We start from the raw sequence: 25276 nt of genomic DNA, 5'->3' as shown, positions 1-25276 counted from the left end.
ATGAAAGTATAAAAATAACATTGAAATCAAAATAACAAATGAAATTATTGAAATCAAAATAAATATAATCAAGCATTATAAAAAACATATTCAATACATAATAATCCTCAAATAGTCGATTTTGATTCTCTGCTGCCATAGGAATTCTTGCAGATGACTGTCAAAGTTTGCATCATAAGTCCCTCTCAATATAATAAAAAAAAAAAGATTGCAAGAACTGTTTTCAAGGTTTATTAAATAATAAAAAAAGAAAGATTGGAAAAGCTGTTTTCACTAAAATAATAAAATCCATGTGAGATATAGTCATTAGAGGAAAAAGCAAATAAACTGATTTACCTTGTCATCGTTTCCAGTAGCTGCAAAAAAATTGAGAAGTACATTAGCTGACTATAACCTGCTGATTTATTCCAAAATGTTACTTCCTTTTTTTTTTTTTCTTACTTCCTTACTTTTTCTTCCTTACTTTTTCTTCCTTACTTTTTTTATTGTCATTTAACTGGATTTGTTTTTCTTTCTTTCTCTCTTGCTTTATCTTTATTTTTCTTTTTTTGTTTGTTCTCTCTTCCTTTTTCCTCTTATGACAATTTTCTTTGAAACTGGTTCTAACATTTCTAATCATAGTACTTAAAAAGCTACAACTGGAACTAATTCCTATTCTTATTAAAAGGGAAATACTTCTCATAATCTTGTATTTGTTTAGTATTTCTGTTGCTTTATTTTGATCAATAAATATATTGATATTTCTTAGCTATAAATATAATCACAAGATTTATAAGAAAATCTTCAATTTTAACAAATCTGAGCATGATTGAACAAAATAATCCAAAAGAAGTTGCAAACAAATGAGGTGGAAATATCTGAAAAAATAACTTTTTTAAAATAACAAATGTCTTTGATCTGTATGTCAGTATGATCTCAGTATGTCTTTTCAGCAAATGACTTTGAAAATATTCAAAACATGTTGAGTACAGTTTTCCATTTTCATTTTTTTGTCATTAAAACATTTTTTTAATATAAATTTTATATGTACTAATGTATTTTTTTCTGATTTTAAAATTATTTATGATAAAAGCATTTTTAAAAATTATTTTATTTCAGCCATCAAAGATGTTTTGTCATGGAGGTCATGGGAAGGCACTGTGGGTAAGTTTCAATTTTAATTATTTCGTATGTATAGTAAACATGAAAATCTGAAATTTATTTTCTAGTATACACAAATCTATAGTTAAATTATGAGGATAATTTACATTTAATCATGTTTTCTTATTTGATTTAGATTTTTTAATAAGAAACATTTATTAGATAAAAATATTCTAACATAATCTAAAGAATTGTAAAAATAATTATGCAGAATTTCTAAGCCATTATAAGGCATACATCTTTTTATATAAAAAAGAATGTCTAAAGTATATGGTCCTAGTTGTGGTAAATCGTAATTAATATATATATATATATATATATATATATATATATATATATATATATATATATATATATATATGTATACTTGTAAAATATGATTGATGAATACAGCAATAAATCATGTTTCATGTGCAAAATGACTGTTTATTTGCATTGATTTCTATGCATTATTAGAGATGTGCTTTAATAGAATGAAGCTGAAATGTTCACTAGCCATATTTTTACATGACTATAATGTTTACAAATGATATAGTTCACACAATTCATGTCTTTGATCTTTTCTAGTAATTGATAGAATTGTGTGTGTAATTGAGATATTTTTTTTTATTTTTTAGTTACCTTGCGTTAGTTGCTGCTTTGGCTAGTGAGGCTGATTGGGTTTTTATTCCTGAATGGCCACCAGAGCAAGGATGGCAAGATGTTCTTTGCAAGAAACTTGCAACTGTGAGTTGTTCATTTTAATTTAAATAATATAAGTAAAAATAAGCATTGTTGTTTGCAAATTATTACCATTCTTTCTAAAATCTTTTGTTCTTTAATATTTCTATAAAATTTTTTAATGATAATGATCGGTGTTCATTTTATAGTTTCTAAATTTTGAAACATTATGAATACATTTTGTTTTTTTACTAGAGTTTTAATTTAAAATGTTTTCTGAATTTTATTAAAACTGTTAATTTAATTTGCCTTTCTTCTTTGCATGAAGGAAAGAACCTTGGGGCAAAGATTGAACATTATTATTGTTGCTGAGGGAGCCATTGGCAGAGATGGCATTCCAATCAGTGGAGAAATGATAAAACAAGTGAGTATGATGGAATTGTTATAATTTTTTTTTTCATTTAGTTGATGATATCAAATGATTAAAAATCCAATTCAGTTTGATAATATTATCCTATAAACAAAATGTGAGACTGATTGTAATTTGCAATTATCCATTTTACTGTAATATTTTGAACTATTGCTGATTGCATTTAGAAGTCTTTAAGAAGTGGTTATAATGAGTGCTATATTTTGTTGTCCATATTGAGAACTAGTTTTAAAAATGTTCTCTTAATCCTTATCCTGGGGAGCTCATATTCTTGAATAGATTACAATGATTGAAGTTTTTAGCTATATTGCATTCAACTTAACTAACAGTTTCATTTATTTAATTAGGGAGCTGGTGCTACCGTATCAGTTTGACTCAAATGCATGGCACATTAATGTTTTTTGACTCAAATGCATGACACATTGATGTTTTTTGTTTCTTCTTTTTCTGTTTGCAAAACTAAATCATTTTCTGCAAAGGCAAAAACTAATTCAAACCTCATTCCTCCCTTTATTTTTTCCCAGTTGGTAGGGCATTAGAATATTTCAGCTACTCCTCTGCAGAGAGTAAAAGTTCCTCAATGGGGTCACCTGTTGGCTGTGCGTGGCGACCCATGATACTTTGAGATGGGATCCTGGTGATTGAGTAGATTAGGACATGACCCTGCAACACATCACTTTGGCACTTACTTGGGCTAGATGGGAAGTCAAAGATGCTCGATCTGATCAATTGGCTGGTTACGTCAAACCCCATCATATACAACCCATTCCAAACCCAATAACTTACCCTCTCCCTACCCAGTAATTTTTATCCTCAAATATATGATGGCAAGCGGTGACTGAGGGTCAATCAATTGGGAAGATTAGAACTCAACACATCTGTCTTCATCCATACACCTGTATTTTTGAACTACATAGTGAACAGGAAACAGAAAGTGCTTGATAACTACTCCTCAAAAGGGTATATCTTCCACATAACCCAACATAGACAAGGGGAATATGTTTCCCCCTTGCCATATCCCAACTTTGGACTCTAAGGTGGGTAGAGTAATCAAAATTATATATGGCAGAAAAATACACCATAGCTCAACCTCTCAAAAATACCCTTAAAAGAAATCGCTCAAATGATTCGGACCTCTAGTTCAGAGGACGAAAAAAATTCCAAACAAGGAAAACCACATTACCCATACATGAAAGAAACTTCTCAAGATTCCTAATTATAGAATTAATAGAAGAAAAAATAATCGAAGAATTATCACTTTTCCTAATAGAAAAGATTGTATCAACCAAATGCAATCCCAAAACAGTTAAAAAAAATAAGACAGAAATCTATTAAATGAAGTCACCAATTATAAAAATGCTCTAACCCTATTGAAAATGGAAAAATTTCATGAATACAAATTTAAAGTCTTTCTACATGAAAGACTAAACATTTTAAAAAGGAGTAATCCAAAACTATGAGTTATCTTTAGTAACAGAAGAGGAAGGCCTACTGTGTGAGTGTGTCAATGACCTTCATCACAACCTCTTTCATCTCCTCAATTATTTCATAATGACAGCCTGTAAGGTTTTCCTTGAGCTTAGGGAATAACCAAAAGTCACAGAGAGCAAGGTCTGGACTATAAGGAGTGTGAGGAACTGTCTTGATGCCTATCTTGGTCAAATAGTCTGTGACAAGGATGGAGTTGTGGACTGGTGCATTGTCCTGGTGGAAACACTACTGACCTGATTTGAAAACTGCTGGCCTCTTTTGACAGAATGTCTTTCTGAACTACCTTAATTCCTTGTTGACTGTGGGACCCAATGCATGTAGATTATGCTGTGCTATCAAAAAAAGGGATTATGATGTTTCTTCGTGAATTAGCTTCCACTTGGAACTATGTGTCTTGGTCTCTAGGTTATAAGCAGTAGATCCAACTTTCATTGCAGGTCACCAGAGCATCAAAAATTGCGGAATCTAAGTTGATCAGCTCCATCATCTCCTTGCTGTCATGACAACGTCTTTCTTTCTGATCTTCTCTGAGCATCCTTGGGACAAACTTCATGCAAATCTTCTGCAATTTTCAGTTCCTAGTGAATAAATGTGTGCACAGTTCCCACACTGATATCAAACTGTGCATTTATTTTCTATAGATACATGACGGTCCTTAACTATGAAATTCTTAATTTGGCCAAACAACTCTGGTGTTCCGGTTTCCTTACTCTTCCCACACCTCTCATCATCACTCAGACTCCCTGCCTTCCTTGAATCTCATATGTCACTCAAAAACTGATGCTTGATTCATGCAAGATGGTTTGAATAAAGTCTGAAGTATTCCATATGTTTCTGTTGCATTTTTTTCCAAAGTAAAAACAGAATTTTATTGCATATCATTCTTATAAAATTTCCTCATGTCCAGATTGCATTTTTAAAATTCACCAGCTGTGACAATCAGGCTTTAGTAGGGTGTATTCCAATTCCTACTGTAGCTCGTCATTTGAACCAGAAATCATAAAAATTAGACAGTCATCTCATAAGATATATAGCAATAATATACTGAATTTTCATGAGTCTACAACAATTTTAAATGCCTGTACAAAAAAAGTCTGGAAACTTATTGAAGGTACCCTGCATATAACCATTACAAAGAACTAATAAACTAATCACACTAAACCATAAAGAATGGCCAGATTTTCAAAACAACTTAAAAAAAAAATGTGCCCAAATCTGAATAACAAAACCACAGAAACAACAAATCCAAATCAAAAAGTAAGAACCCAGCTACCACAAAAACATTAGTAAGAATAAAACCAAAACCAGTAAAACAAACATCAGAAAGCAATCAAAACATAACCAATGATAAAACACTAAATAAAGAACACTCCAGACAAAACGAAAGTCAAGCAATTGACACACAAAATAGACTCCAAATTCTAAAAAAGATGGAAACTGATAACGCTACAGATAATACTAAAGAAAATAAAAGGAAAATAAAACAAATAAACAAGAATGAAATAAACGAACAAAACAATATTCTTAGCAAAAGCTAGATTGACATCCAGATTCAGACAAAAACAAAAAAAAAAAAAAATTCAGCAAGACTCTTCACCAAAGACTCTAACTCTAACAAAGAAAAACAAACCTTCTACCTCCAAAGAGATAGAGATAGATGTAAATAAAAAAAAATTTCTCATGGATAAAAATAAAATTATTGAATGGAATTGTCATGGAATCAAATAAAACTACAATGAACTTATCATACTTATTTCATACTTCAACCATTGTCTGCTTACAAGAAACTTTCCTACAAAACAATAGTAATCTCAAAACACCAAACTATGAACAATATAACTATGTCCATAATAAAGGCCTTCGTACTAATGGAGGCACCTCAATTCTCATTAGGAATGATATACCTCAAATTAAGTTTTCTGTCAAAACCAATCTCCAAGCAATTGCAACTCAAGTAACATAACACAAAGCAATCACAATCTGCTCAATATACCTTACTCCCTCATGAATCAATAAAAGGAGATGAACTGAAAAGTTTAATCAAACAATTACCGTCTCTGTTCATCCTCCTAGGAGACTTTAATTGCCACAGGATTCTATAGGGATGTAAAGTAACAAACTCAAAAGGTAATAAAATAGAACAATTGATTAACAAAAATAACTTATGCCTCCTCAACCAAAAGAATCCCACATATACAGACCCAACAAATGGATTAACAAGTGCAATTGACCTCACTGTATGCAACCCATCAAGCTTCCTGGATTACACCTGGAGTACCTATGAAGAATCTTGAGGAAGCGACTGTTATAATTGTCTACAACAACACCATCTTAGACCTAGATGGAACACAAACAAAGCTAGCTAGACTAAATTCAAAAAACTCTGTTCACTACAATTAATAGAACATCAAATCCAAATGATGGAAGAATTCACCGGAGCACAATAGCCAAAAATGCATTCCTAAAAATTCGCCTCCTAGCAAAAAAAAACAAAAACAAAAAAAACAAACCATGGTTCAATCCAGAAGGCAAAACAGCAATCAGACAAAGTAAAACAGCTTTAAAAAAAATTTAAAAAATCTACAACCAACCCTCTCAGAATATAAACATCAAAGAACTAAAACTCTAAAAGAAGCTAAAAGAAACTGCTGGCAACAATTTGTTAACAAAATCAACACCTCCACCAAACCCAAAATTATTTGGAAAATGATCAAGAAAATATCCAGAAAACATAATCCATACCCAATTAAACACCTCTTCATATGAAGCAAGAAAATAACTGAAAAAAAGACATTGCCAACACTTAAGCTGAACCTTTGCCGAAAACTCTTCATCAAAACACTACAATAGGCAAATTCAGATACTTAAGATCAAGAAAAACATAAAATAAACTTTAACTCCAAAAACCAAGTGAAATGAAAGCTTCTCACTCAATGAAGTAGAAAGTGCCATACAAAAATCTCACAAATCAGCTGTAGGACCAGATGAAGTGCACTGCAGTTTCTTAGGGATCCTGCCTGAATCAGTAAAACTCCTTGTAAAAAATTTACAACATATGGAAAACAAAAGATTTTCCAAGTTTATGAAAACAAGCAACAAAACATTAATAAGTATACCAAAGATGGGAAAAAATGCATCAAACAAAACATTCGAAAGGATGATCAACAACCGTTTAACATGGTATTTAGACGCCAACAACATAATTTCAAAAACCTAATGTGGATACCAAAAAATAGAGGATGTATAGACCACATCACTAGCCTTGAAAATTATGTCAGAAAGCCTTTATAAATAAGGAACATGTAACAACTATATTTTTGACCTTGAGAAAGCATATGAAACCAAGTGGAAATATAGTATCATAAAAGATCTACACTAAGAGGCAGATTGCCTAGCTACGGTATAACTGGAAATGTTTTCTCAATCATTAAATCATTTCTCTCCGATAGGCTCATAAGAGTAGTGGTAGATGGACAAAAATCGGAGGCCTGCAATATAAATGCTGGAGTCCCTCAGGGGTCAATCCTGGGCCCAACTCTCTTCCTGATCTACATCAATGACCTCCCTAAACACATACTTAAATCATTCGTTGACATCTATGCTGATGACACGACCATCTACGGCAACACATCAAAGGCTGTAAATGACAAAGTTCTCTCTGATTCTCTCTCCTCTGATCTCGAGCGCGTGGTTCAGTGGGGGAAGATGTGGCTGGTTACCTTTAATGCATCCAAAACCAAACTCCTATCCTTACATCATCAACGCTCTGATCCCCATCTGGCATCAATTGTGATGGATGGCTCTCGTCTGGGTGAGGCCCCGTGTTTTGACAAGCTTCTGGGTTTGACCTTTACTTCTGATCTGAAATGGAACACGTACATCAAGTCAGTTGCCAAGGTCGCTGGAAAGATGGTGGGATCCTTCTATCGCTCCAGAAGATATCTCACTACGGATGCAATTCTCTATCTATATAAAAGCCAAGTACGTCCAAGGATGGAATACTGTTGCCATATCTGGGCAGGAGCTGCTAAAAACAGCCTATCCTGCCTTGACAGAGTACAAAATAGACTTCGTGGCTTAGTGGGGATGCCCTTTTCTCTACCCTGCAACCTCTCTCCCACGGAAGAGACGTTGCGAGCCTATCCTTGTTTTATCGTTATTTCCATGGCAGATGCTCGTCTGAACTCCAATCTCTGGTCCCCCCTCGCCAATCTTTCACGAAAAACACCCGTCTAGCTGAATCCACTGTGAAAAATTTTCCCCACTCTATATCTGTGCCTAAATCAAAACGCAGATTCCATGACCAAAGCTTCTTTCTTAGAACTGCACGCCTGTGGAACTCTATTCCGTCTGCCTGCTTCCCTCCGGACTACAACTTGGTTATCTTCAAGTCCAATGTTAACAAATTCCTAATGAACCGCCCCCTTAAGTAAACATGTCAGCAAATCTCCTCACTAACGTAATGTACTTGCAATAACCCTTATCCCTGAGTGGCTTCTGGGCCTTGATAAGAGGTGATCACTGTGTAAAAAAAAAAAAAAAAAAAAAAAAAAATCATAAAGAACTTCTTAAAAGATAAATTCTTCCAAGTACGCATAGAATTTACCCTATCAAACCTGCAGAATCAAGGAGTACCTCAAAGCAGCATATTATCAACAACTCTCTTCAACATTAAAATTACCAACATCAAAAAAGAACTTGCTCCTGACATTCACAGTTTCCTATATGTAAATGACTGCTCAATCAGCTATAGATCGAAATATATTAAAATCATTGAAAAACAAGGCTGATAGCCATCAGTCACGTGCTCTCGTGTAATGAATGAATGCGTGAATGTAGGATTGACATGAAATTCTTAAAGATAAACTAAAATGACTGAAAAATGGGCTGAAATGACTTAAATAAATAAAAAGTAAATGACTTAGAATGACTTTAATGAAATTAAAGATGAATTGAATGACCTTAAGAATGATTTGAATGCTTAAAAAATAAGTGGAATCCTTCAAAAACAACTTGAATGATCTGGAGAATGACTTGAATGGCTTTGAGACTGACTGGTTGTAAAGTGGGTGATTATTTTACATTAAATTAATATAGAAAAGTGATCCACCACTTTATATCACAAAGTTACAAATGTAAGTACAGCATGTATTAAGAACAGATGGTGTTTATTTGCTCCCCCACCGAGCAAATTAGGCACAAGGCCAATTTTTAATGTGAGGAGTGAAGGGAGGGGGAAGGGAAAAAGGGGACCAGCTCCCGAGAGGTGGGAAATGGGAGCTGGTTAAAGGTCAGGCATGTGGGGTTGCCCCCACATCTGGTCTTTGCTAGTCATAGCTAGTCCTAGCTAGTCATAGCTTGCAGTATCTGCCGGAACAGATACTACACTTTGATCTTGGCCAAAAGGCCAAGAAAAGTATTTATTTGCTCCCCCACCGAGCAAATTAGGCACAAAGCCGATTTTTAATGTGAGGAGTGAAGGGGAAATGGGGGACCAACTCCCTAGGGAGTAGGGGAGCTGGATAGTGACAATTGGTATGAAGGATTGTCCCTACATTGACCAAGGTCTTATATGTGGAGTTGCCCCCACATATAGCTTTGCTTGTAGTATCTGCCGGAACAGATATTACACTTTGATCTTGGCCAAAAGGCCAAGAAAAGCTTAAAAAGCTAAGAACAGCATCTATTAACAACAGACCTTTGATCTTAACCAAAAAGGCCAAGCACAAAAGTGTTACGGACAGACCGACCGACGGAGTGACTTATAGAGTCGCTTACACGCGACTAAAAATTACAGCACAACATTAATAAAATTAATAGATGGACAACAAGAAATGGTTTCAAATTTTCCAAAACTAAAACAAAAGGAATCCACTTCTGTAACCAACGCAAACTTCCCAATGATCCAACCCTACAGATTGAAAGAGAAAAAAATTCCTTTGTAAATGAACACAAATACCCAGGAATTATTTTTGACAAAAAATTAAACTTTACACCATACATCAATTCTATTAAAACCAAATGCAATAAAGCGTTACAACTCTTAGGGATATACAAAGATTGTGGAGGCAACAAAAACATGCTGCTCAAACTGTACAGATCACTGGTAAGATCTAAAATAGACTATGGCAGTGTTATTTACCAATCCACTTGGAAATCATATTTAAAAAAAACTCAACACATTATGCCATTCTAGACTAAGACTAGCACTGGGGGGGGGGTTCCAAACCTCAAACCCCACCAATTTAAATCCAATTCATAAACACCTCTACAAACAAAAAGAAAATATGATCAAAAGTTTTATTCATAAAACCCATTTCCAAAAAAGCAAATCTACCCATAATCAAAATCCATGAAATTGTCCTCTTCAAAACCACTCCCTGGAAAATAATAGTCCCCAAGGTAGATGTAAATACACAAAAAAGCAAACCCACCGAATAACTTTCCAAGATGATCTAGACAAAATCCAAGAAAAATACACAGACCATATACATATCTATACAGATGGGTCCAAACAAAATGATGCAACAGCCAATGCTGCAGTACTCAATAAATCAATTAAAAAAACAAGCAAACCTCCCAAAAGAAACTTCCATTTTCAATGCAGAAGTAGATGCAGTTATCTTAGCACTCAGTCTAATCTCCAACAACAAAAATCCCAAATACATAATCTTTTCAAACTTCAATCTGCCCTAAAAGCAATTAAAAATAAAAAGATAAACAATCCTCCAATTGTAAAATTATTCCACCAACTAACACAGTTCAACAGTTAAAAAACATATTTTTTGCTGGATACCACACCATACCAGTATCCAAGGAAATGAATTAACTGATTCAGTAGCAAAAACTACCTTAAACATTCCAACAGATTCAAATTTCAAAATTTCTTACTCAGATCTTAAAAAAACATAGCAATACATACACAATGGAATAATGGCAGACTTACTGGAATAAATTTTCCAACAACAAATGATATGAAACTAGCAGGACCCGTTAAGTCGCCTTGCCTGGTAGAAGCATGCCCCTCCTTGTAAAAAATTAAACTACGGTTGTTGGTGGCAATCCCCAACGTCCTAATGTTAAGAACAGGTTTTGTAATACATCCCTAACCTCCTCATGTTAAGAATGTTGTATGGAATAGACATGGCCAACCTCGCCATGGTAAGAATGACTTTTGGAATAGAATAAAAAAAAAAAACTTAATATTCGACCGCCAGAAAAAAATAAATCGACGTGGAAATGATACCCACGTGGAACGATGTAAAATGACACCCATCGCGTACAAGTTTCGGGTCAATAAGAAAATGTCAACGGATTGGAAAAAGCCTACAGAAGGCGATGTATCTGTGTTCACGGACCTTTAAAAATAATAATAATAATAAAAAATAAAGAAAGAAAGAAGCTATGCTGGCCATGCAATATAGTCTATCGGCAGTTAAGTACCCTGTTTCTAATATCCCATCTCCCAAACCCAATCCCTGCCTCCATCCATGTTTATTGTTTTTTTTGGACTGTTATTCCAGAACGACATTCATGTCAAGTCACTTTATCCTTTTTTTTTTTGTTAGATTTCATTATTTTTTTTTTCTTGCGTAATTTCTTGTTGGCTCGACCTCACCCCAACCCATTGAGGTGTTACATTAAATTTCAATCATGTGTTTAATAAAGCCCTTATGATATTTTATCCATGTGTTGTCATTCTTGCTTTGCATTTGAATTGTTCAAGGTTAAATGAGTTATTCATGAACCTTAGATAATGTGTCATTCTCGGGTGAAAATCCGCACTCGACGCACTTTAGCTATTTTTCTTTTATTTTTATTCTGTGTTACGAGAACAGAGGGTGAAGTGCCATTTTAGAGTCAAAGATTCTAACCAGGGGTGATCATCCTGACTTAGCTTCTCCCAGCCCGTGACATATTTTTTGAGGGGGTGACTGTCCAAGTATTTGCCCCAAATTCAACCTTGATATATGCTGTCACATATCCACCCACAAAGACTATAAACCAAAAAAAGAAAATGGGGCTGGGTGGCAGTGTCGTGTGGAGAGAAGTACACTTTTTTATCGTGCATGCATAGAACAGTGAATTACAGTGCATAATGCATGTCATTATATCCTAAATATATATCTTTGTATCCACCAAAATTAAAATGGATTATCTTATTCAGCATAGTCTAAAACCTATAAAAGTCATCAGTTTCAAGGAAATAGTGTAGTTGGTGGTAAGGTAAAAAAGTATCCAAAAAAAAAAAAGTTAATGTCTGAGCAGTGTGGAAAAGGAGTTCTGAAAAGAGAGCTAAACAAAAAACAACTACAGTCAAAATAAAAACAAAAACCAATATATAACAAATAAGTATATTTGTAGGCAATGTAATAAAGGGGAAATTTGTGCAAGAGCAGTGTAAATTATTTAACAGACAAAGGAAGTAAAAAAAAAAACTGGCGTAAAAATGTAGTCAAATACAAACTGAATGAAAACTAATGAAAATGATATATTATCTGGATGTAATTCAGGCTTAGAGTGCGAAAATGTGTTTTATATAAAAAGAAATAGTTTTTATGATTTTGAAAGTGAAAAATTATTATTTATTTATTTTTTTTTGCCTAATCACTCCAATTTAGGCTCAGTGCTACTATGATGTAGGGGCTACTACATCTCTTTTAATAAGAGATTCGGTAGATGTTTATGAAATTGCACCCTCCCTCCCAGCTCTAAATTCCACAATTTACATAGTAGAATTGAACATGTATTTTGTGATCATCACTGGTAAAAATATTGTCACAATATTTTTACCAGTGATGATCACAAAGTACATGTTCAATTTAATAGAATGTTAATGTGTAAATAATGTTAATCCAAATAATGTATAATGGCATGTGTAACTTTTAAGTAAATGTTATGGTTAATTTTTTAAAATGAGACCAGTTCATGTTAGCATCGGTTAATTTGGGACGCTGAAACCGGATATATAAAGAAAGCTGCGATGTTTGTTTTTTAATGTAACAATGTGTAAATAATGTTAATCCAAATAATGTGTAACTTTAAAGTAACTGTTATGGTTACTTTTTGTAAAAATTAGTCAGTGAAAGAAAGCGATAATAGTAAATTATAAATGATTGAAAACAATGTGTGGTGATTGATTGGTTATATTGAATAAGGGCTGCAGTGTTCATTTTTGGTATGTTTGTGTACATTCCGGAATAATAGAATTTCATGGTCGCAGCTGATGAGAATAGACAGAATGTTATTGGGGAGAAATTATTATTTTCGAATTGTGAAATACAATGGTAATTCTAGGTGTATGAGCGTTTAATCCAATTAATAAGAGTGTCGGGTCAATATAGTTATAATGGTTATATATTTACCCAGTCCTTACTGGGAGAGTGGGAGGACTTTTCAGGTAGAGGAGAAAATATAAACTATTTCGTTTATAGATCTTGACAATCATGATGATGTTGCTTGTGGGAAGTAAGATAGAATTTTATTATAATGAATAAATGTGTCTGTAATGGCGTTCAAAAGTTGCATAAGATGGTGGGTAAAAGTGTAGACATAAAAAAATTTGTATGCGGCATCTTTTATTGCAAACCTATCATAATTTGGTCCAGAGGGGGAATTTCTGCAATCATATATAGATAATGCCAAAAATTAAAAAGCAAGTACAAAACACTAAACAGAAATAAAGCAGAATAAAATTGGGATATTTTAACAATTCATATCTTTTGAGAAAAGAAAATCAACCTATTTTTATACTATGTCAAACTCCACTCACAATTAAACACATTCTAATTGAGTGCACTGGCTTTATAATAACAAGAAAGTTTATATAAAGAAAAAAATCATTAAGGATCTATTTGAGAAAAACCTACCATACACCATACTTTCAGACCTTAAAAAAATTAGCTTTTATCAAAAACTTAAAAAAAGAACATATTACTCATATGTCAGTTAGAGCAAAGGCCTCCTAAACTCATTGGTAATCAACATAAAATGACCCAAAGGGTTGACATGTGGTAAAATCCAACAAAACAACCATAATCAGGAGATACTAATCCTGTCTGCATTATCAGCACAGAAAGAATGAGGAACTCTGACAGCAATTGACTTAACTAACCAATGTACTTCTATTCATATAAAAGATTCTCTTTAATTAATTCACATCTGGGATCTATGTTTGTATAAGATATATTGCTACAAAGGAATATTGTAGCTTCTTTTAATTATGTCTCTTATTACACATATTCTAGTCATACATAATAGAAATGAGTAGGCAAGACTAAACCTACCAAGTGTGACCATTTTTCAGTCAGTGCTTTGATGATTGACTGAACTTCAGTATTTTTTGTGAAAGCAAAAGAATCGATGAGTGGTCAAGCTAATGTATAAGTCTGTTTGAAATTAAAAACAAAAAAGACTGTTCTTACATACATAACTGAGCAGTCTGGTCATTTCTTATACACTAAAAAACACAACATTACACTAGAATATCTTTTCTTCATGTTGCCACTCACCATTTACAGCAATTCCTACAGCATGTTTCACAAAACTATAATGCATTTATTTCATCAACATTTAAAAATTATTACATTTATTCCAAACAAAATGATTCTCAAATACATATTCTCACAAACTCTTTCACTCTCTTTCCATTAAGTCCTCACCTCATGTCATCACCAGATTTTTAAAGGACTATTTCTACAACCCCATTTCTTTCTGATCTACAGCTATATAAACTTAGATACCTAAATCTTCAGAATTCATTAAACTATCAAATAAGTATTCCTACACATTTACTTAAGTCATTAATTAATAAACAGTAATAAATGTATTCAGTTGATGATAATTGGGGCATTTTGAATTATGGAAAATAGTTTTAGCTTAGAAAATTAAAGTTATTTGTAACTTTAATTATTTTTCTTTTAAAATATTAAACCTCAAGATAAATTAGAAAATTGTAATACAATTTAAAATTAATCCAAGTTGAATATATAAACTTCACTTAGTTTAGTATAAGTTTACACAAATATAATTGTTAAAGAATTAAATTAATTTACCTTGTGATTATCCACCATCATAATGTAGAACTTGTTTAGGTGCAATTCTTTTTTTTTTTTTTTTTTTTTTTACAAATGTAAACATTTACTTCATCTTATTTTGTCAGTATCAAATTATGGTTATAGTCTGCTAACATACTTTCTAACTTCTGGTGTAGTGCTGCTGGAGGCAGTTACAAGGTAAATCAGTTCCTTGGCTTTTTTTTTCTCACATCTATATCTCCACTATGCATGTACTTATTTTTTTATTACATTTTTCTAATCTTTCTTCTTTATTTAATCATTGAAAAGTTTTTTGGTCTTATTTTAATTAAGGATTATTGAAAAAAAATTTTTTTCTTAAGAATTATTGAAAACACTTTTTGCACTTTTTTTTTTTAAAGACTTATTGAAAACACTTTTTAAAATCTTTTTAAGTAATGAACTATTTAATAAAGACTAATTGTGTATTAAATCCATATAATTTTGTTAATTTTTATTGTATACTTTCAATCAATAAATCGGTTCACAATAAAAATACTGAAGAACAATGCAAGTGAAGGAACAGATTTGCCTTGTTTCTGTTAGTGCTACACAGGAAGTTAGGAAATATGTTAGCTGACTATAACCCAAATTATAATTAACAGTAGTTCATTTCAGTAAATTGTTATTTTATTTTTTCAGCAAATAAAAATTCAATTTCAAATGTTTATTATTTAATTGACATTTATTCAATATCTTATTCTATAATCAAAGTTTTATTCTTTATAGTTTAGTTTTTAATATTAAAAGTATGCACTTTTTGAAGTCCTGTTTTTAAAAAAAAATTATTTTATTAAATTAATCTAAATAGTGAAATATTGAAAAAAGAAATATATATTTATGATTAAACTTAAATTTTGTATATTTTGTCAACAGCTGATTACCGAACGACTCAACTATGATACTAGAGTGACTGTTTTGGGTCACGTACAAAGAGGAGGTAAACCTTCTGCTTTTGATCGTATTTTGGTAAGTTAATTGATTTAATAATTTTAATTTTTGAAAATACTATTTATTCATTAAAATGTGTAAATTTTAAAGCAATTGTTGCTTCAAAAAAGTAATTTTGTTTTCAATATTTTAGGGTTCCCGTATGGGTGCTGAAGCTGTTCTTGCCTTAATGGAGGCTACCCCAAATACTCCAGCATGCGTTGTTTCTCTTGATGGCAATCAAACTGTCCGTGTACCACTAATGGAGTGTGTGGAAAGAGTAAGTATTAAGGTTTCCTCAAACTGTTTTGCAAAGATTAATTGCCAAATGGGTTATTCCAGCCCAATTCATCCAGCCCCCACCCCCCTCGATTTTTTTTTCATATTTACACCATACAAACTTTGGGTTAAAACTAAGAGAAATATGCAATTTCAGCCCAGTTGGATTTGAGGAACATATTTTTTTTCACAGTCGGTTTCAGCCTGGAAATCAAAAATTGCTATCTCATGATATAGAATTTTCAACCCCCGGCGTTTTACAAAATTTACGTTTTTGTTGCAAAAAATAAAGCTTTGGGGCTAAATATTCATACAGGTAAGGTTTTGAGGGCAAGGAATCCAAAAATCATGGTTAGAAAGATGGCAAATGAGAGGAAGTACCTTATTTTTACCATTTTATGTGGTGTCGCAGCACTTTTTTAGAGCTTGTTTGGGGCGATATTTTGTTGAGAAAGAAACATAACTATGGTGCTTTGCCAGACTTCTCCTTTGGATTTTTAAAGTGACTTTGGGTTGGAAATTACAAAAATCAAATAAAACCTTTCGACATATTTGACGTTTCTAGACACTAAAGCCTCAAAATTGGCATTTTTATAAAAATTTAAGGATTTTTTGGTGAATTTGGCAACAATCTAATCTTAAGTTATGATCAATATCTAGAGCTGAAAAAGGACTTGGATCAACCCATTAGAGCCCATTTTCATAATATAATATCAAATTACATCATATAAAAGGATATGGACTCCTACTTCACAGTCCAAATGGACAAAAAATAGTCGAAAATAAAAGACTGATGCATAATCTAGTTTATCGTAAGAAAAACTGTCAAATAAATAGAAAACAGACATTTGTTATACTCCAACTATCGACTTAATTTGTCAAAATAGTTCTGAGTCTTATTTTTCTCCTCCTCGGTGATGAAATATGTTCTACCATTCACTGAAATACTTGGGGTCTGCACTCTCATAACGACCTTGCTCAGTGGAATATAGCCTCGATCCCTATTAGTTGGCCAGTGGAATTGATGTGATGGTCCATGTGGATGCAGGAACTTGCAAGTAAGATCTTTCTCTTCCCTGTTGACACTCTCAATCAATGCTAACCACCAATATCCATCAAAAATGCAAGTAATGTAGTCATTGCATTTGAGCAACTCCAGAGTTTCATCTAGCGGCGCAGGCATGTCCAGGAAAGAATGGTCGATAAAGATCGTTGTGTCAGCACTCAATTGCTTGCCCTGAATAGTAAACTGAGAAGTTGGTTTGAAATAGTGACAGCTCCTTGTACCAGGCACAGTATTCCCCAGTTTATATCTCATTTGAAGTTTCTCTTGAACTGAAACCATGTTGATCTTTAGAAACATGATACCAGTGATTGATGATCTGCAAAAGTCTGCAAGGTGAGTATTTGGTCTTTTATTGGCCTTTGCAAGCTGGCACGGAGAACTTTGCGTTTGACAGCCCCACCAATTCCATCACAGGGTGATTTGCCATGGCTAGTTGCAAAAAATGCCCAAGTTGCATCAATTCCAAAATCTGATGAGTGATGGCAAAGGTTAAGAAATGTTTTGAAGTTTTTATATTGGCCAGCGCTGAAGTACTCTACACTCTTGATCCAGGGAAATTTCTCTTTGATGTACAACATCACCATTCTTTGCAGTTCATGCACAAAACAGGTGTCATGCTCAAGGTCATCTGAAATGATGCATAATGAGATCTGTTGAAGTTTGCCATTATTATCTTTGTAATAAATTACCACTGGATGCATGGTACACTGGTCTTTGTTCTAGTGATATCCCTGGATCTCATTTTGCACCACGTAGTGATAATTTTCCGCAAAGTCCAGGAGAAGGATACATTTGGTCTCAGTTATTTCTTCTCTTCTCTTTTTTAGATACTGAGCTTGGCTCTTTGCTGTGAAGGAATGGGTTGTTAGATTATCAACATTGTATACCAATATCTCTATGAAGTCATCTACATCAGCCATCTGTGTCCATAGCATTGTCCTATCCACACTCTCCCACTGACTATATGACCTCCCACTGTCAATTTCCAATTCAGTAAATTTATCTCTGATATACTTCTCTAGAGCAGGGAAGCCTGACCATTTAGGACAACGGTGGACCATACATTCAAGACTATTGGTGCCGCAAACTACCAAGGCCATCAAATCTTTGTAAGTGATATTAAAATTGGGACTTTCAGTTGGTACATTAGCAGCACTCTCATCTCTAGATTCTTCAGCTTTCCTTCTGAGCTGAGTCTTGACAGTTGAAACAAAGCAGTCAACAAGCAATTTGCTGTTTTGATGGTGGGTGCAAACACAAACTGAATGAGAACCTGATGTCAAGACGGTGACACACCATTTTGGACGGAGCTCACAGAACTTTGAAAGACCTATTTTGTGTTCAGGATAGCTTTCTTTGTAAGCTACATAAAGCTCCTTAAGCTTGCATAATAGCAGCCGTTTCTGGACATGAACTTTGTTACCAATGCTAACAAAATCTTTCCCTCGAGGCATTAACCGTGAAAATTCATTGTCCTCATAGAAAGCCAAGACAGAATTGATAACCTCTTTTGAGAGACCTCTCCCCTCCTTCTGTGGCAATGAAAGAATACCTCGATCCTTTTTCAGTTGCTGTGCTTTACATACTATATATTCAGAGACATTGAAATATTCAGACATCTTTTCGAGACCAACTTTCCGGAGCTAAAGTCATCAACTGGATCTTCTCACTGGTTTTCATTTCTTTATTCTCAAGTTTGGCCTTCATTGCATCCAACGAACATGATCTTTTGCCTTTGCCACTAAATCTGTTTGACTCGTTTGGCTGCTAATAGGGCTTCCTAATTCAGGGCTAGAGATGTTAAGGACTTTGGCAGCTGCCTCTACTTGCATTTCATAGTTTCTTTCTAATTTCTCTCTTACAATATTGATTTTTGTGTGCTTCTGCATTCTACCGGTTTTTATAGGGGATATATCATTAGACTGTCATTCAGTTTCTCTCTCTTTTGCTCAATTTGTGACTCATTTGATCAAGGTCTTGATTGTCACTTCTGTTTCACTTGGATCTTTTAACTTCTTGGCAGCTGCTTCACAGTGACGGCAAAGCTTCCAGCCAGGAACAACATGGTAGCCCTTCTGCTTTAGCATCTCAGCCATGTCTAACTTGATAGCACGATCACCCTCTACCTTCTTTTTGTGCTTCAAAAAGATGTTGCAGCACTTTGTATATTTTTTCTCAAAGTAATGCCCCAAATGAAGTTCGTAATACCTGCAAATTTTAGCAACAGTTTCATCAGTGAATGTGACACCAGCTCTTAATTTGAGTACAGTTCATACATCATGCTCTAATGCAGTTATTGGTGTTGAAGATGGCTTAAGATTACGGTGACATGCACTCTTCATTAGTAATCCAAAAGAACATTGAGGAGCACTTTTCATGGATGATGTATCTCCTCCCTCTCGTTTTCTTGTTTCAGAAGATATTCTTAATTTATTGCTCTGAAAGAAAGATGTGAAATAATTATTACAATCTGATAATAAAAATTATAATAATAATTCACAATGAGCAGAATATGCAATACTCAACTGCAACATTAAGAGATTTACAGACAGTATAATACACAAATGATGTAACAGTGGCACATTCTTGATCAGAAATAAAGGCAATGTAATCAAATAAATGAAATTTGCAAAAAGTAATATTTATCTTCTTAGTTTCTGACCATTCAAATTTGATAATGAAAAAAGATTCATTATGGTAATTTCTAAAGTGTGAAATTCAATTGTATGTATTTCAAGGTGCTACAGAACTGAAATTCTGGGGTATAAGAAATTCTATTTTAACCATTATTATGCCTTGAGGTTAGTGGGCTAAACAATAATTTAGTAAGAAACCATAAAAAAGTGACAGGAAACAATAAACTTGGATTATTGACAAACTTAGAAGTTCACACCAAAGAATGCATTATTAGATCAATGCAACGAGTAAATAGCCTGAAAGAGAAGAAAATTAATCATAGCAGCGATGAAATATAACTATGAGACCGTCATAACTAGCCAAAGAGACACACTCATTTATCAAAAAGGGTTTCATGTGAAAGTGTTTCTATGCTGAAGATTACCCTTTACAAATATATATCTTGTTTTTGAGAGCCACAAATGTTGACTTCCCTGTTTGTCTTTGACAGTATTTAACATCATGCTCAGGTAATAACTCTGAACACACTGTGTTGAAAATGTATCACCAGAAACAGAAGAAAATTGATCAATCAAAAACATAACAGCAAGAAATCATTGCATGAATTCTCTACTTCACAACTAAAGTAATGTCATTTTGAGTGAAACTGATCAAGAAAAGGTATATCCATTTGAATCAACATGAAACAATCAGAACTGAAGTCAATGTAGTGTCTTTTGAGTGAAACTGAACAGGAAAAAGAACATTTAAATCAACATTTAAAAAAAGCAGCATAGGACATTATTCGGGTATCATATGATAGAGGAATTTGCTCTGACACTCAAACGATTACTCAGGTGGACATGATTCTGAACAGCTTAAATGCATTGATTGAAAGGATTTGCTGATTTAATGGTTTAGAAACCATGATCCAACTGTCCAAAAATTATGAACTGCACGGCACGATTGTATGATGTGTGCTTGAAGGTATAAATAAAAAAACACAATATTTTATTCCCACTGACTTTTTGGTAAACTGAGTCGACTCTACACTACCCCTAGTCACAATTCATCAACACATACAAATTAAAGAATACTGTTATCATGATCAGTACTATTCTACTGCACATTTTTAATTAGATCTAAACATAAGAGAAGGAAAGAGAGGGTTAGATCTTGCCTCAGTTTGATAATGAGCAGAATGTTATGCTTAAAATGAAAATGTGACCACTTCATTCATATCTGAATGTTACCTTACATTTTTCCTCTAAATTTTAAGCTATTGCTATCTGCAAATCAAAAGATAATGGCCAAAAGTTGTTTTTTTGAAAACTCAAATGTCCAAAACTTGTACATAATTAAAATTGCTGTCCATATGTCCATATATGTGTCAAAAATCTTTTATTTTTGACTATTTTTTGTCCATTTTGACTGTGAAGTAGGGGTCCATATCCTTTTATATGATGTAATTTGACATTATATCATGAAAATGGGCTCTAATGGGTTGATCCAAGTCCTTTTTCAGCTCTAGATATTGATCATAACTTAAGATTAGATTGTTGCCAAATTCACCAAAAAATCCTTAAATTTTTATAAAAATGCCAATTTTGAGGCTTTAGTGTCTGGAAACGTCAAATATGCCGAAAGGTTTTATTTGATTTTTGTAATTTCCAACCCAAAGTCACTTTAAAAATCCAAAGGAGAAGTCTGGCAAAGCACCATAGTTATGTTTTTTTCTCAACAAAATATCGCCCCAAACAAGCTCTAAAAAAGTGCTGCGACACCACATAAAATAGTAAAAATAAGGTACTTCCTCTCATTTGCAATCTTTCTAACCATAATTTTTGGATTCCTTGCCCTCAAAACCTTACCTGTATGAATATTTAGCCCCAGAGCTTTATTTTTTGCAACAAAAACGCAAATTTTGTAAAACGCCGGGGATTGAAAATTCTATATCATGAGATAGCAATTTTTGATTTCCAGGCTGAAACCGACTGTGAAAAAAATATTTTCCTCAAATCCAACTGGGCTGAAATTGCATATTTCTCTTAGTTTTAACCCAAAGTTTGTATGGTGTAAATATGAAAAAAAATCCAAGAGGGGGTGTGTCGGAGCTGGATGAATTGGGCTGGAATAACCCAAATGTTATTGGAATGAAACAATGAACAAAACATAATTTACAAATATTTAAAATTTCCAACTGATAAATAGCACAAGTTACATCTTGTTATAATGATGATTATTTGTCTATCACCAAAACTGTTGCAGTTCCTCTTTACACTGCGTGTCAAATTATTAACAAGATAACATTTTTTTACCAGTTTCAGAAATTTATTGGTAGTTTCGTATCAAAAGCTTCGGAAACGTTGGCAATACTGAGCTGCACGTACTGTGAAATTTTTGTACTGTTCCACGCAATGTAATCAACTTGCCATTGTAATTGCTGAATCCACGGTATTTGAGGTGTGTGAAATTATTAACAAGACAGTTTGTTTCGTCAATAAAATGGGTTGTAAAGGTGGTTTGAGTAGTTCTGAAAAGAGTACTATTACAGAACAGCTAGCAAAAGATAAAAATACCCTTGAAATATCGAAAATTATAGGAAGGTACCATCAAACTGTGAAGAACTTTGTCAAGGACCCTACAAAGGTATGGAAGAGAGCCGATAAAGATAAATCTAGAGTTGTTTCACGCTGTTATCTACTCCAAATTAAACATGAAGTTGTTAAGAACTCTGGGCAAACAATTAGTCTCATCTTATCTTTTTATTGGTGCACAACGTTTCGGCCAACTTCCTCTGGCCTTCGTCAGGTAGTAACCACGACGGATAGGAACTTCGAATCTCCTAACTGCATTCTCAGTCATCACTGCCATCCGTAGTTGTTGTCGTCTCACCACATTTTTGACCAATTACCTCTGGCACGCTTTGGGTGGGATTGAAACCGCTATCTTCAGACAATGTTCATCTGGAACCGTAGAGATTCAACGTCTCTATCAACTGCGCCACGGGCCCCGAAGGGCGATCAAGGTTGGATTCTTTGATCTTATAAATCCACATTTATTTATTATCTGATCTTCCATAGTCGGGTCCGTACCGATTGGTATATATATATATTATTCCTCACCCAAAGCGTGCCAGAGGTAATTGGTCAAAAATGTGGTGAGACGACAACAACTACGGATGGCAGTGATGGCTGAGAATGCAGTTAGGAGATTCGAAGTTCCTATCCGTCGCGGTTACTACCTGACGAAGGCCAGAGGAAGTTGGCCGAAACGTTGTGCACCAATAAAAAGATAAGATGAGACTAATAGTCCGAAATAAAATAAAATTAACATACAATGCTCATCTCGAAAATGAAAAAAAAAAATTCCAATGAGGAATAATATATATATATACCAATCGGTACGGACCCGACTATGGAAGATCAGATAATAAATAAATGTGGATTTATAAGATCAAAGAATCCAACCTTGATCGCCCTTCGGGGCCCGTGGCGCAGTTGATAGAGACGTTGAATCTCTACGGTTCCAGATGAACATTGTCTGAAGATAGCGGTTTCAATCCCACCCAAAGCGTGCCAGAGGTAATTGGTCAAAAATGTGGTGAGACGACAACAACTACGGATGGCAGTGATGGCTGAGAATGCAGTTAGGAGATTTGAAGTTCCTATCCGTCGCGGTTACTACCTGACGAAGGCCAGAGGAAGTTGGCCGAAACGTTGTGCACCAATAAAAAGATAAGATGAGACTAATAGTCCGAAATAAAATAAAATTAACATACAATGCTCATCTCGAAAATGAAAAAAATTCCAATGAGGAATAATATATATATATATATACTGGGCAAACAAGTTGAAAAGTCTTTGAGTAAGCCAAATTGAAGAATGTCTCAAAAAGTACTGGCAAAGTCTGTTAAGCCTATGACAAAGCCTCCATTAAAGCAACATCACATACAAAACCGATTGAAATGGGCAGAGGACAACATAAATATGGATTTTTTTCTAAAGTTTTGTTCATGGATGAAGTGCGTGTCACTCTTGATGGCCCAGATGGCTGGAGCAAGGGATGGATCCTAGATGGACGACATCGTCATCAGCATTTAAGGTGCCAACAAGGTGATGGTGGGATAATGATTTGGATTGGGATTTTCGGAGGTACTTTAGCTGACCCATGGAGAGTCCCCGAAGGCGTAAAAATGATATCAAATGCTTACATAGCTTTTCTGAATGGGCACTTTGTAACATGGTTGAAGAAGCAATGGTTGACATTCAGAGGAACCATTATTTTTATGCTTCCTTGCATGCAGCAAACAAAAGTAAAGAGTATTTGCAACAACTGGGATTCTCTGGGCTATGCAAAATGGAGTGGCCTGCGAATTCACCAGATTTGAACGTAATCGAGAACCTTTGGCGTATCATGAAGCGATGCCTCTATGCAAGTGGACGGCAATTCAAGAGCAAAGATGAGTTGTAAGATGCTCTCCAAGAGGTATCGCGAGGAATAACTGTTGACAAAATCACAAATTTGACTAATTCTGTGGACCAACATCTTTTACAAGTCAGTCATAAAAAGGATCGAATATCCCCTACTAATTATGTCAACGAAGAAATTGCTATGTGGTTATTGTGTTCTAAGCATTCTTCCTAGTTCATTTAATGTTTGAAAATTATTTCAATAAAAAAGTTATGGGTATATTGTGTTTTTTTTCTCAACCTCGTTAATAACTTGACACACTGAAATCAACAGATATTCCTATCTTCTGCCATAGTTCGGCTAGTACTGTTTTAAATACTTTTTTCTGACTGGAGTAGCTGAATAGTATTGTAAGGACTTTCTCAAAGTTTCATGGATTTTTATTCACTCGTTCCTTAAATATTTAAAAAAAATGTAAACTCAGTAATTTCATACGCAGTGTAGTTTTTCAGGTTAAACTGCAGGTGATTTTATTTTAAAATTTTAATTATGAAATAATGTCTTACACCATTCATTTATCTCTTTCAATTTAAATACCAATTCAATTTATATATAAAACAAAGTAGTCGTCCACAGAAGAGTATTGCTAGTTAAAACATTTTTAAAAACTGATTATATTAAGTTGAATTTTATTTAATTTCTTTATGTACTGTGAGTGCTCTGCCCCACAACCGTTAGTGCTCTTTGCTTGCTAATAATATCAAAACTGTTTAACGTATTCCTTCATTCCTTTCAACTCTTTACTTACGCTGTTTCAAAATGAGAAATTTTTCTGACAAAGGAAGAAGAAAAAGCTGTATTATAAGTTAACAGTATTTTTGCATGAGCAGTTACCTCAGATGTCGGAAATTTTCTGTTTCTATGTCTATCCTTGTAGCCATGTCACTAATAAGGGTGCTGGAGGTAAATGTTTTAACTGGGCTGACATTATCCATCTGATAGTCAAGGACCTGAACCTTGGATTAACTACTGGGAAGGCCATCCTATCAACAGGTGCAAAGTACTAGGGTTGCTGTATTGCCACTTTGTGAATGGATTCTGGGCCATGGAGTAGCTTCTGGTGGGGCTTCTTGATGCCATACTAGTGGGTAATTGTTATGGCTTTACCTTATGGGC

At 33.9% G+C, this 25276-nt stretch overlaps 1 protein-coding gene and 1 pseudogene across 5 annotated transcripts in view; one reads left to right on the top strand and one right to left on the bottom strand.

The window, feature by feature from the left end:
* The window catches only part of LOC145296052 (ATP-dependent 6-phosphofructokinase-like), a 224438-nt gene that overhangs the window by 53344 nt on the left and 145818 nt on the right, over positions 1-25276 (top strand). For all 5 annotated transcript variants that reach the window (XM_080142108.1, XM_080142107.1, XM_080142111.1 and 2 more), the window contains exons 6-10: positions 1099-1143; positions 1758-1866; positions 2129-2224; positions 15673-15765; positions 15881-16006. In XM_080142108.1, coding sequence (XP_079998234.1) covers positions 1099-1143; positions 1758-1866; positions 2129-2224; positions 15673-15765; positions 15881-16006 — 469 coding nt within the window. The remainder of the gene's footprint in view (positions 1-1098; positions 1144-1757; positions 1867-2128; positions 2225-15672; positions 15766-15880; positions 16007-25276) is intronic.
* LOC145296421 (U2 spliceosomal RNA) lies at positions 8967-9141 on the bottom strand (annotated as a pseudogene).

Source organism: Euprymna scolopes, chromosome 16, assembly GCF_053919585.1.
Source record: "Euprymna scolopes isolate OS-2025 chromosome 16, ASM5391958v1, whole genome shotgun sequence".
NCBI classification, from domain to species: Eukaryota; Metazoa; Mollusca; class Cephalopoda; order Sepiida; family Sepiolidae; genus Euprymna; species Euprymna scolopes.
The sequence above is the reverse complement of the archived record's forward strand: the minus strand, read 5'-3'. Positions and strand labels throughout refer to the sequence as shown.